The 14596-nt window shown below is 32.7% G+C and overlaps 1 protein-coding gene across 4 annotated transcripts in view; it reads left to right on the top strand.

The window, feature by feature from the left end:
* Positions 1-14596, top strand: part of LOC129218146 (protein PALS2-like) — a 188473-nt gene that overhangs the window by 131223 nt on the left and 42654 nt on the right. For all 4 annotated transcript variants that reach the window (XM_054852361.1, XM_054852359.1, XM_054852360.1 and 1 more), the window contains 5 exons: positions 894-1043; positions 1513-1677; positions 6902-6977; positions 9042-9190; positions 13714-13845. In XM_054852361.1, the coding sequence (XP_054708336.1) occupies positions 894-1043; positions 1513-1677; positions 6902-6977; positions 9042-9190; positions 13714-13845 (672 nt within the window). The remainder of the gene's footprint in view (positions 1-893; positions 1044-1512; positions 1678-6901; positions 6978-9041; positions 9191-13713; positions 13846-14596) is intronic.

Here is a 14596-nt window from a genome sequence, read left to right as displayed (position 1 = left end):
CGAGGGTATTGGTGTGATACTGTTAGTTAAGTAAGCTCATCCAACACGGAAAGGTCATATCACATCGGATGGGAAAAATTGGTTCTTAATTGTCCTGATGCCGAAAACCGCATAAAAAGCTTCAGTAAAAATCAAATCGGTCTTTAATTTTCGTGAGACTGGCGCAAAAGTTGTTCAATATAATGTACCCCCGTTTTCTGTAACAAGTTGAAATCGAGAAACAGCATGTTCCACGACTGATTGAAGTGTTTCCGGGGTCATGTTTAGAATGTGTTGCGCAATGCATACCTTCAGCTCAGCAAAGTTTGCAATCGGATCACTGAGCACAACAGCTTTCAGATAGCCACATATCCAGAAGTCGCACGGGTTAAGATCAGGTGATCGGGACGGCCAGGTCTTTCATTGAGACAGTCATGGTGAACTTCTCAGATGTGAAATGAGGAAAAAAATGTGTATTTGGCATTTTTATAACAACTTCAATGACTCGGGCGCATGACAGGTGTTTTGATTTCCATATTCTGACACTTGCTGCGCCATCTATTGCTGAAAATTCCAACTATTTATTTTTCTTTTGTCATCCGTTTTCCCCCTTCTTCGATGATATTCCGTTAAAATTTGAGGTCATTCTGACCAGTGGTTTTATTTTTACAGCGTTTTGAAAGTGGAACTTTAATTATAATCACCCTGTATATATGTATGTGTGTGTGTGTGTGTATCAACTTACTCATATCTCCCCTCTTCCTCCCTCCCTGCTTAGTTGCCTTTTCTCCTGAAAGATCTGGAAATCCTAGATTTGTAAACACAGAGCCATCTTTTGTTTGGAAATTGTGGTTTCATTGATGAGCTATATGTGCTGCATGGTTTTATTTAATTTTTCTCATTTCATATTTTAGGTGCAAGATCAGTTAGAAGAAAATTGTCAGTCTTCAGTACCTGTTGGCATTGGTACTAAATTGTTGAAAGAGGTCAGAAAGCTATGTTACAGTACTAAAAGTAAAGAAAGTGTAGAATTAGCAAAGTTATTAGATGATCCTCACATAGAAGTAAGCTGCTATATATTTCTGCTTTCAAAATATGTTTTATTATTTTGTGTTTCTATGTATATATAAATAATAAAAGTCAAATTTATGATTCTTTCTGAGCTGCCATAACTGAAATGTTCTTAAACTATGCATTGCATTAAAAAATCGCTCTCTACTAATTAGTGTAGTATATCTTATCAATAATTGTGACTTGAGGTTTGCAGACATCATGATACCCCCCTCCCTCTTATTTCCTTCCCAAAGGTGAGAGTTGTCCTTAAATATTATTTAGGCTATGTTCAATGTCTGGGTTTTACTTTTTTTTAAATAAAAAATGTTATGTCCTAAAATTTTTTAAGTTTGCTCGGCACTGAGGAACTGATATTAGTTTTTGTGAATTTGTATTTTTATTTCATACCTTTTTTACCTTTCATAGCTTCACATTTTGTTGATATTTTATGACATGTTTCAATTTTTAATGTGCATTTAGGCTATGGTTGAAGCTCATGACATTGTTGCTGGTAAGAAATATGATTCTCCTCGCCAGAGAGAGTCATCTCCTCAAGTTGCATCTGCACCATTGATTCAAAATAATGGTCCAACTACCGAAGCTATCAGAATGGTTGGAATTCGCAAAACAGATGAAGAACCATTGGTTTGTTTTCTCTCTGAATTATTTATTTTGCTACTTCATACTCTTTCATTTTTTTGTTTCCGTGCTGTATATATAACACTGTATTTTTATGTTACAGAAAAAAAAATTTATTGCTTGGCTCCTACATGAGGGGAAGCTAGAGTGTACAGAGCAACAGGGCCAGGGTGGAGAAAGGGCTGTTAATGGCATTGAATCTTATTACAAAAATATATATATGTAAGCTTGATAAAGCTGAAAAGGGGTCTGTAAGAAATGTGGGGGCCATGGTTTATTACATATCCATACTTTTCAACTTTGGTTTCAGCCTTTTCAGTATCATTATGCAATAGTTACAATCACGAAGATAGTATAAATGCAGAATTCTTTTATTACTTTTTCTGTTTGCGAAATAGCATGCAAAAGCAGTACCGTATCTCAGGGAAACAAGCAGGGAAACCAATCTTAGGCAAAAAAACTCTCCTTATTTCAGTAGTAAAGCCCCCTGGAATGAAATGCAAATGAAAGAAATATTTTTAATTAACAAACCTATAAATAACTTACTTACTATATATACTTTTCTTCCCTTGGGAGAACACATTCGTTGGTTATCCAGAACGAGGGATGCAGACCCTACTCACCAATGTCAAACTCTCTAACAAGTAGCCCAAAAATATCGATCGATGTAGAAACGACATAGATCGACGTTCGAATATTGACTAATAACGGATAAGGTTGTTGAAACATATAGAATTATATCAGAGTATTTTTTTTCGCCGGCTTGAATAGAAAATCATTTTTACTAATTATTTTGACATTTGATATCAATTAATCATTATCAAAAGCGTTTATATGTTACCATTGTAATTTTTACAGAAATCTGAAGCTAAATAGAAAATTGCAAACATCGAAAAGCATTGTTTTATGTCAGAAAAAATATTAAAACACTGACGTACTTTGACGTGACTGACTAACGTTTTTTCTTTAATTGTTATGTTGTGTTACCTGTTGGTAGCAGGACGATGTGCTGCCATCTATTGGGAGCATTTAACGTTTTTTAAAAACTCCGCCGCACCCGTTGTATGCGCCTCACCGGCAGTTTTTTTGCATTTTTTTCTTGTATGCGCCGCACCACTTTTTCACAAAAATACAGGAACTTTTTTTCCACTGTTTTTAATGATAACTGTATCTCAACAGTTGACACCTGCAAGACACAAGCTATAGTACAGCTTGAGGACATTGTATTTTCCAGGGATGACGTTTTACTTCATTTGAAAAAAATTAAAGAGACTAAGGCTCAGGGACCAGATAATATTTATCAAAAAATTTTAGTTGAATGTGCAGAGGAATTAGCAGATGTAATTGTAAATATTTTCAATGCTTCTTATAACTTGGGGACAGTGCCAGAGGATTGGAAGCTGGCTAACATTACACAACTCGTCAAGAAAGGGTCTAAAGGGAGTGTGGGAAATTGTAGACCTGTGAGTCTAACTTCGCTGGTTTGCCAAATTTTTGAAACATTGATAAAAGTTAAGATAGTAAATTTTTTAGGGACTTATAATCTATTGACTAGTTTTCAGTATGGTTTCAGGAAAGGTAAATCTCGTGCAACTAATTTATTACATTTTTATGACGAAGTTACCATGGCTTTAGAAAATAAGAAGCCTGTAGATGTTGTTTACATTGATTTTCAAAAAGCTTTCGATGAGGTACCGCACGTTGCTCTACTTAGCAAATTAGCTGATATAGGAATAGGAGTGAAAATTTTCATTTGAGTAAAAAACTGGCTGACTGGATGGAAACAAAGGGTAGTTGTAAAGAGGAAATTATTCTGAATGGAGTGAGGCTTTAAGCGGGGTTAATCAAGGATCAGTGTTAGGACCTGTTTTGTTCATTGTTTTCATGAGCAATATTCATAATAATATTTCTGGGAACATGAATTGTTTTGTTGATGATGCCAAAGTTATGGGGATTGAAGAAAATGAAGAACAAGCAAATCAGCTGTAAGAGGATCTAGATCATATTACAGAGTGGGCTGATAAATGGGGTATAGCTGTTAATGTTGGGAATTGTCAAGTACAAGATTTAGGGCATGGAAATAAATGTAAAAATTATTATTTGCGAGGTTTAGTCAGTCATTAGTCAGGCAGAAAAAGTTATTGATCTGGGCTTCTTAATAAGTCAGGATTTAAAGTTTAGTCAACAGTGCAGCATAGCTAGTAACAAAGCCAGTAAGATGCTTGGGTTTATCAAGAGATCTGTTTCAAACAAATCTAAAGAAGTTCTTCTGCCCTCATGTAGAAGTTTGGTAAGACCTCATTTGAAATATGCTGTTCAGTTTTGGTCTCCTTATCTTAAGAAAGATATTAATGTTTTTGAAAGGTTTCAAAGGCAGGCTATAAGGCTAATGAATGGACTTTCTCATTTAGACTTCTAGTCCAGGCTTAGAATGCTAAAAATGTACAGTCTTGAGCAAAGAGACCGAGGGGACATGATTCAGTTGTTTAAATTTATTAAAATGAAAGATGTTATGGGGCTAAAGTTTAGCACTAAAAACAGGATAAGGTGTCATTGTTTTAAGCTATTTAAATCTCAGGCTAACATGGATATTAGGAAAAATTAGTATTTTAGCAGGGTAGTCGAACCTTGGAACAGCTTACCGGATGTGATGGTAATGAACAAGGGAGTAGATAGTTTTAACAAGGCCATTGATCTTCACTGGGGATTGTAAATTGACTAGGACCAGCCTAGCTGGGCCGAGATCCTGTTGCTGGTCGCCACTTTTGTATTTGTATTTTGACAAGGTGCTTTAGCTTTGATTTATTAAGAAAGTCTTTAAAAAATGAAATGCTTTTCTTAATCATCTCTTTCTCTCTTATTTCAAAGCCCATTGTTGATTTCTTTTATTGATGTTTGAAATTTCAACAAATTGCAAATGGTAATGTTACAATTGTTTTTTTTCTTTTCAAAATTAATGATAAGTATGTTTAAAGAGTTTTCCTTGCCCCCCCCCCTTTTTTTGCACTCATGTGAAACTCCCCAAAGAAGTTTGTTTGCTTCTCATTTCTCTCCAAAATTCATTAAACGAGCATTTTCAAGCAATCGTGTAGATACCCGTCTTTTCTGTTGGGGTATTTGCAGACAGTATATTACTCTCTTTCCAACCCCTTTCCCTTGTATTATATTTTAAAATAATAATTCGAAGTTTTGAAACTTTAACTTACTTGAGAACTTTTAATATTTTTCTGTCTTTAACTTACTTTAACTTACATAAGAACTTTTAATATTTTGTTATTTAGATGATGCATTTGTGAATATAGGAAATCAAAGTTGTTTATGCTCAGAGTTTGATTTAGTTCTATAAATGATTATCAAATACAAACACAAACCGTAAGTGAGGGTTTTTTTTAAATGATTTTTAAACACAATATTGAACTGTTGATCATTTGTTTCAAAAATCCTGCATTAAGTTTAACATTTACCCTGTTGTCCCTGCTTTATTTAATTTAATTTTATTAAAATTAATATTTTTTATATTTGTCCATTTGTTACTGGGATTTCCAGGTACTAGGTATAAAGTCTGATAATGCATAAACTATGAAGAGATTATGATTTACTAAAAACATGAAATCACCGTAGTTGGAGGAAAAAAGGGTGCTTTATTTTGTTTTCCATTTTGGAGTGGGAACTCTGCTTATAGAAACACCTCTTCTTCTTCAAAGGCATCATTTTTGGCTTGCATCTCCTCCTTGGTCTCCTACAAGGTGCACCTATTTTGGCTTGTCTAATGCTGCTCATTCTTGTCCTGTGTAAAATTTAAGTTCTACGTACCAACTAACAAGTTTTAATTTGTTCATCAGCATTAGAAGAGTTGAATTTTCTTTATTAAATAATAAAGTAGCCGAGAATGCTGCAGCCTTGACTATTTTCATGCCAGCAAATTACTATTCTTGTTAGAAACTCTATTTGAATTTCTAGTAGTACCTAAATAATTAACATGCTTTCAATACCAGATGCTTGAACCAGGCCCCCCATTCAAACTTAGTTTTATCACTCTGAAGCCACTAAAATTAAACCACTAACCATTTCCTCCCCTGTAGAGCTCAGATGCAGGCCATCCCTAGTAATCCAATCATTCTAACAAAGACTCCATGATACTGCACTAACCTGATACGGCACTTTTTGCAAATTGCCTTAAGTAACATACGCCTAGCCCGGTGATTTAACCAGCTCCTTCGCTCTCTATACCTAAAAAGCAATCCAACCACTTGAACATCAGTCAAAAAGCTGGTTGCTTTATCCAACAAGGACTTCCATTCCTCCTAAAACTCCTCGCTATTATTGTGACCAACATCATTTGTTCCCACCCACAAAGCAACCACTTCCTCCTAATTGAATACTCCCTTCTTTTCAGCAACCTAATTTACATCTTTCACCCAATCCTCTGGTAAACAATGCATAGCCACCCTGCAATTTACTCTCCCAACTGTATTGACCACCTCATGTATCATAGAATCCTCCAAAATTACTCCCTTTGTTTCCCAATCTCGCTTCTTACTAGAAACTTCTCCCATTACCTCTGGAATATTAACACCATCTATAACTAACTCTTCTAACTGTCAACAAATACCTACATCCCGTTTAGTAAGACCTTCTAATGCTAGTTTTCAAAATTAGCAACTTGGCTTGTAGATCTGCAATTTCAGCACATTTTGTGCTAATATAATTCCTTCAGTAGCTAGATCTGTATTTTCTTTACTTTCGCTAAACATCTGACTCATATCACAGCAGACCCACCAACTCCTATTCCCAATTTTAACTCCTTTCACTAAACGAAGGACACCCATAGGTTAAATATAAAATACACTGGTCAAAAAGGCTTATTACTAAAAAATAAAAGTACAATTAACTTTCAGAATCAATAAATTGGTATTAATACTAATAAACTTCAACTTAAGTAAGGAGCAATGAGTCAAGTGTACAAAATAAAATGCAATTTAGCAGTAAATAAAACAAACTAAGCTGCTACACCCCACAAAGCACTCAGAATCAAAACACTGAAATCACCACATGCTACGCTTAGCTCAAGAAAATCAATACTACATGCAAGAAAATGTTGTACTGTCCTTTGTGTGTGTGTGTGTGTTTTTTTTTCATGTTAGTGTTCTATGTTAAAGTAAATTAGTATCCCCAAATTTTCATGTCGCAGATATCAAATCGTAGTTAAGGTTTTTGAAATTTTTTGCAGGGTATAACTGTTCGAAATGATGATGGTCGTCTTGTTATAGCCAGGATTCTTGCTGGTGGCATAATTGATCGTCAAGGTATGGTTACATACATAATACCGTGTAGTAAAAGTCTGAGAAAGTTTAAAATATTTTAACAGAAAAAAACTTGAATGTAAGTACACAACCAGAAATGCTGAGTGAAGGAACAATATCTTCCTAAATCTTGATTTTTTATGCTATTTTCATGCTCTTTCAATAATAACTTAAGTGTATGCTTAGTTCGACCTACAAGACTCACAAGTCGCAATAAATGCTATTGATTCCCCACTTGTCATGCTCTTTTTGTGAAATCCTTCAGGTAAGAAAATTATAATTTACTGACAGGGGAGAAAAAATGACATAAGCTAAACCATTTTAAATAATTTTGTAATCTGATTACTTTTAGAGGAACAAGGTGTTACAAGAAGAAATCAAAGCACTGGTTTTCTATAGAAAAACCAGTATTTTTTAATTTGTTGTAGATGGACTAAATATCTACGTAAAATAGCCTCTGATCCATATCAGACTTCATTAATAATGGAATGCAGAGTAAAGTAAATCAAGAGGAGGACAAATCATTAAAGAATTGAAGACATAAGATCTAAAAGTGGCAAATTTTTGTTGAGTGGGGGGGGGGGGGGGGCTGAGAAAAATTTCCGTGAGGAGGGGAGAGAGATAACAAAGTATACAGTGATGTCAAAAAGTTTTTCCCAGAATGACAGAAATATCCTTAAACAGAGAATGATTATAAGATTTCATTTCTACAGTAAACTGAACATGAAAATTAGTGGAATTTAAAATGAAAATAATGCAGTGGAAAACAAGAATATATGTCTCCAAAAGACAAAAAACTCATCAATATACTGCATATTAAAATCAAACTAAAATGGATAATTTGGAATTATCTCCAAGTCTTAAAAGATATGATATATTAAGAAGGAGCTCTGCAAATGGAATAAAGCTCTTTTGATATGATGTGCATGTACAGAAAACAAATCATTAGAATTTCAAAAAAAGAAGAAAAAATTGCAAGAGAAAGCTTCACAGAGTATTGTCAGTAACCTGTTAATTCACCTCTAGCAGGATGGTAACACAACCTGGAAAACCGGGAGAATAATCATGGTATTTTGAAAATTTCTCGAAACACTAAGAAAAATAATAATTTGCAATCACCAAATCGTCAAACTTCTGTAGTTTTCCGCCCTGAAATTTCTTTTCATTTGGGCACAAAAGAAATTTTTTTTCCTGTCTGAAAATATTTTTCAAAACTCCTACAAATTCTTTAGGTAGAGCCTAACGAAAAATGATAAAAATTGAAAAAAGTACCCCAAATCAGATGTTTATTTTTTATTTTACCCAAAAGTTCTAAAAACTGTTGGTGATTATTAATACTCTTGTAATTTATTGCTTCATACAGCTGATGAAAATTGAAATGTTTTTGCTACTATTTTGTTATCCCTGTTTGGACTTGATTTTTTTTCCCTTTTTGATTATTATAAAACTTTTGTTAAAAGGACTGTTTTTAAAATTTGTGTTATTTTCCTTAAAACCTTAATTCAAAATTGTTTAATTGAAATTCTGTGATCATTTTAATTGCAAGTTTTCAAATGCCATGAAGTTAAATATTGATCCAAATTGAATTTAATTAAAAAAAGCTTAGTCTTAAAGTGTTTTACTTTCACCTTACTGTTTATTCTCCTGTTCATATAAATTCTACTAGTTTTCTCCTGTTTTCTGAACTAAAATCTTCTGCTTTGTTTCCTGCAATAACAGTAAGTATTCTATATTAATGTGGTTCTTTGAGATTTATTCGATAATCATGCTTATAAAATGAGCGAAATCATGGAATATCGGGATTATCAGGGAACTTTTTTTTCTCCCAGGATTTTGTTAACCATGTCCAGGCCTTATGCAAACATTTATTCTTCTCTGCAGTGATTGATAGAATTCACAGATGTCCTCCTGCCAGACATATACTAACTCTATTTTTTAATTATAACTGAGCAATAATTTTTATTTGTATGTTTATGTATGAAGTATATTGTGTATTTTTTGAATGTGGGTTTTTGCCTGTATTTTCTATGAATTGCTTAAAAACTACATTTTGTTGAATTATCCTAGGCTTACTGGCTGTTGGTGACACAATACTTGAAATAAATGGCGTAGAATTGCATTTTCCAGCAGAGTTACAGCAACAGCTTTCAAAATCATCAGGAAGTGTCACATTTAAAATTCGTCCTTCCAATTCAGATACTATTTCTCCAGCTCAGGTATGATTACTTTTTTACTTGCAAAGTAATACTGCAAGTATTTCTATCTTCTGAAAGTTAAAAACTATGTTAGCCTTGGAAACTTTTAATCTGATCATTTTATTTTTTATTTCAAGAATTTGTTTATTTTTCCTTTATTTTTGTTACTATTAAAAGATTCATTGTCACAATTTTATCATTTGCCTGTAAAAGTATTTTAAATGCATTTAATAACTTCCTCATTTACAGTGGCTCCCAAAAGTGTTCGCACACTTTGAAATTTTTTAGTAAAACCAAAATAACGCGAAACGGCAATTCGAATATGAAGTCCAATATTTTTTCAAATTATTCCTATGTCATGATAAATAAAACACTGTAGTTTTTTCAAAATATTGACTGATCTTCTTTTGGAAATGGGTCAAAAAATGAAGAGGCAGAGAAATAATACACCACAAAAGTCAACGTACACTCAAATATTTTCGAATAAATTCATGATTAAAATTATCATATGTCGTTTTCTTATTATTTTTGCATTGTGTTGACCCTTAAAAGTCATTTGGCTTTAATTTTTTGTTTATTTATTCCTTAATATTGTGCTTATTACTTTAAAATGGCTAGTATTTGTAAAAAACCAAACACCATTCGAAATTTGAATTTTTTCCTCACAGTAGCGGTAAATTGGTTTGAAATGTCTCTAAATTAGTTAATTTATTCTATTCTACAGTAAAGTGCTTGATAAAATGCTTCAAAGAAAATAATTGGACCAAAAACAAGGTAAGAAAAGGTCAACCGGCAAAGTTGACTAAGCGTGATTGGAGATATACAGTTAAAAACTTTATGAAAAATACACGTTTGAGTGCTGTAAAAGTTTCTGCAGAGTTAAATGAAAACTTTTACAATTAATTTTCACCTAAAATTGCTCACCAAGTTCTCTGATTAACTGGATTAAATGGGACCTATTCCCACAGAAATTTTCTTGGCATTGCGAAAAACAGAAAGCTTGCGCTTTTTGTCGCAAATTGAATGATAAATAAGTTCAAAACGTTTTGGAATTACTTCTTACTTACAGATAAAAATGAATTCAGCATATTTGATTAAATTGTTGTATAATTGTAAATAGAAGAAAAAATTAGGAACTTATTCTTAAGAGCTTAGTTGGACCAGTTAATCAGGATGGTGAAGGTGTTCTTGTGTTAGGGTGCATATCAGCATCAGGACTTGGTAGTTTGGAATTTTCAGATAAAATAATGAATCATATCCATCCATTTAAATATTTTAAAAACCAATTTTAACTCTTAGCCAAAAATTTGGTTATTGGAAACAACTTTGTTTTTTTATCAAGATAACAAGAAGATGCACACGATTTTCAACGTTTGCGACTAGTGCCTCTAAAATTGTCCTAAAATTAAAAAAATTCTCCTTCAATAAATACAAATAAAATAATAACTTAATAAAAAGTTAGATTATTTAATTATATATAGATATTTTTTAAAGTGTGCGAAGACTTTTGTGAGATAAAATTTCTGGCACTTTTTGGTTTTTGATTTGAAAAAAAATTAGTTTTAATATCTAAAAAAAATTTTATGTAGTTTTGATGAAAGTTGATCATTAATCTTATAATTAAATACCTGTTCCGAAATATTAATTATCACCAATGGATAGGGTCCTATTTTATTGAAAGTCATAGGTGTACAAACACTTTTGGGAGCCACTGTGTATCTCTAGCTATTACTCTGCTTGTTCTTACTGCAGCAATTTTTAATCAACGTGGAGTGCAATTTTTTTTCACCCTAGCACTTTCTTGCATGATTTTGTGAAATATACCTATTGATAAAACCCAACATTCTGTTGGCTTTGTTATGTGCTACACTGCACTGTTGACTAAATTTTAAGTCTTGACTGATTAAAAGACTCCAATCTACAACCGTTTCTTCTTCTTCGCTTAAGATTGCCCTGTAAATATTAGCTAGTTTATTTCCAGGACTTTAAGGAAGCACTTGATATTTTCCTAACATTAAACAGCATACCCCACTTAACTGTCCACTTATACATTTATTCTAAATCCTCTTGAAGTTTTTTCACTTGTTCTTTTCTGTCAACAACCCCCATAACTTTCATATCAGTGGTTAAAATATTAGTGTTCCCGGAAAGCCCTTCACTAATATTTATGAAATTAGTAAAAAAACAATGGCCCTAAAACTGAACCTTGGGGAACCCCACTTAAAACATCAGACCACATTGAGTAAAATTTCCCCTAACAACTTCTTTTTATTTCTTCCCAGTAAGCCTATTTCTAACTCAATTTTAAAGTTTTCCCTCTAATTCCAGTACAAGCGAGTTTGCTTAGTAGATTAACATGGGGTACTTTATCGAAAGCTTTTTGAAAGTCAATGCAAGCAACATCTACACCCTTTTGTTAGCTGAAACCATGTTAACCTTGTCATAGAAGTGCAATAAATTAGTTTCACAGGATCTTCCCTTCCTAAAACTGCTGCGAACCCGACAGCAAATGATTATTTTCCAGAAATTTCATTGTCTTTAGTGTCAAGAGTTTCAAATATTCTGCAAACTGCCAGAGTTATGACTTACAAGTCTATAGTAAAAGCTTGCTAACCACAAAGAGATGACATGTGAGTTGGAAGTGAAAACGAACCACTTCATTTTGTAATAGGTAGATTCAGCAAGAAAGTGCAAGCAGTAGTCTTGCATTCTCCCTGATTTTACCTAGCAATAGAAATGAGTTAAACAGCTTACTGGTCCTTCTTGTTAACATTTTAGTTAAGCTTTCTATAAATAAAAAAATAGAAATAATAACCTGCTGTTTAAGTTTTTGTGTGTGGCAAGTTTTTGTTTTGCATAAATGATCAAAATTTTAGTTGCACTTGTTCTGCCATGTGAAAAAATGGGTGTAGAGTCATACCATAGTGACTAACAACATTCGCAGCTGATTTTCTAACTGTTTTTGCTTAAAACAGGGAGTGAAAAGAAATTTTTTTGGTTTAAAAATGCAGATTTAAAATGTACAAGGTTACTATTTTTCATTTCTACGAAGAATTTGAAGCAAAATAATCACTGATAAGTATTTTTTCACCAAAATAGGCATTGTGACTATCGTGATATTTTTGCAACAGTAAGAAACAATGCTTATGTTACAAGGCAAATTTTTCTGAATGTTATGCAGGCATTTTAAATTGGCTGCTATATTTGTGAAAGGTAAACAGTCTTACTACAGATTTATTAGAACTGAATCTTTTTTGGCCCTTAAAGGTACTTTTGCGAAAGACTGTGACTAACGTAAAGTGACTAACGTAACCATTGAATAACCAGTAATGCATACACATAAAAAACTTTTTGTAATTAATCTTTTGCTATTACATTAGTTTTACACTTTTTGGGAACTTTTTTTATGTTGTATTATGATTCTTGCTTTATTTTTTTCTACACTGGTGTAAGAAGTTTAGAGAATTTTCAGATTTGGTCTATTATTTCCAGAGCTACTGGACCGATTTCAATGAAATTTGGTATGTACATACATTGAAACAATACAAACCAAGTAGCCATCTAAAATTTAAAATACACGCGCATGGTCATAAAAAACACTCGTTATAGTCAGATGGCATAAAACAGCGGTTGCAAAATTGAACAAAATTGGGTTAGTAAGGGATATGATCCCTCTGTAACAGACGTATAGGCCTCACAGTGTGACTCCTTACTTGAAATGAAGCAGTTTATGGGATCCTGAGGCAATTTTTTCCACTCGTTCAACAACGCTATACTCATGCTGTAGAAAGTCCCCGGAGGGGTATTACAAGTTGCTATTGCCCTCCCCAGAGCGTCCCAGACATGCTCTATAGGATTGGAGTCTAGAGATCTGCTTGGCCAATCTATCCTGTGAATTCGTCGACCAGAAGAACTCTATGTGGTCTTGTGTAAACATTCATTAAAATTAACTCAGGGCTAACATTGCCCCTCAAGAGGTGGGCAAAAGGCTCCAATAAAAAGTACTGATTTTTTTCCCTTGAGACCACCACAAAGCTTGCTAATTTCAAATGATCTATTAATTTATGTTATTAATTTCTGTTCTTTATATGTCTGTCTGGGGAAGTGACAGTAACCATCAGATTCAGAATGTTTCAAGAAAGCTATTTCACTGTCTTTTATTTCTCTAAAGCTTTACCTGTCAGGGAAATTAATTTAAATCTGTTACTGAAATCTGACTAAGTGTGTGTGCAGACATTTGAAACTTGTTATAGAGATTTGGTCTGGGGACATTTGTGCTCGTGTCAAATTTGGGAAGTTATTTGCAAGACGGCCACATATTGCAAAGCCACTACTACCCACTAGTTGTTTCTATTATTGTTAACAAATAATTTCTAATGTTTTGCTTCAATTCTTCATGAAACACAAAAGTTAATGATACATGTTTAGCAGGTGCTATAGTGTTTTTAATCTTGGTTTATGTTGTAAAATGATGTGTAATTCTAATTAGTGTTTTGCTATTTTTTTCCCTTTGACATGTTTTCTAAGCTTTTCTTTGTTTTCAGACTTACGTGAAAGCGTTGTATGCATATGACCCATCAAAAGACTCGTTGCTACCATGTAAAGATATTGGCCTTGCATTTAAACAAGGAGATATATTACAAATTTTAAATCAAGATGATCCCAATTGGTGGCAGGTAATTTTTTGTTACGTTAATCTTTTGGAAGCACGGGTGATCAGAAAACCAAGTATATATATATATATATATATATATATATATATATATATATATATATATATTATATATCTTTTTGTAACGAAGTACAATTACTTTATTACAAATCTAGTTAACCACAACAACAGTTAATTTCTTTTTTAAATGTAGCGACTAAAAACTATTTTTGAAATGTAGTCAATACTTTGCTACTGTTTAAAAATAAAAAAAAATCATACACACACACGCATCCTTTAAGAATTGAAGGAAAAAATTTAAAAAGTGGTTTAAATTAGCAAATTAGCTCATTTTAATATGAAAGATTGCAAAAAAAAAAATCTATTATTTCTCCCTTTATTTATTGTTTTGTTTTTTTGAGCCAATTTCGTCATTCTAAACAATTTTTAAAGATTTTTACAAGTATTCACTGCAAGAAAGGATAAAAAAAAAAACTGAAGATTAACAGAGTTCAAACTTAAAAATTTTTACAAACCTCTTTCCAGCAAATTTATAATTCAAGAGATGCTAGAAATTGAAAAATATTTATTATTTTCTTAAGTATTTAAAGCTTTTTGACTTCCTCTAAGAAGTCATCTGCGTCAAGAGTTACAGATCTAAGTCTGTTCCTCTGAATTGCAATTACATGCACATATTTTATTGATTTGGATCCGGAGCTTACATTTGCATTTCAGGTTATGGTTGTGTAATGACTAAAAAAGAGGGACGGGAGACT

This window comes from Uloborus diversus, chromosome 3, assembly GCF_026930045.1.
Source record: "Uloborus diversus isolate 005 chromosome 3, Udiv.v.3.1, whole genome shotgun sequence".
Classification (NCBI taxonomy): domain Eukaryota; kingdom Metazoa; phylum Arthropoda; class Arachnida; order Araneae; family Uloboridae; genus Uloborus; species Uloborus diversus.
Note: the sequence above shows the minus strand (reverse complement) of the source record. Positions and strands in the feature narration are given on the sequence as shown.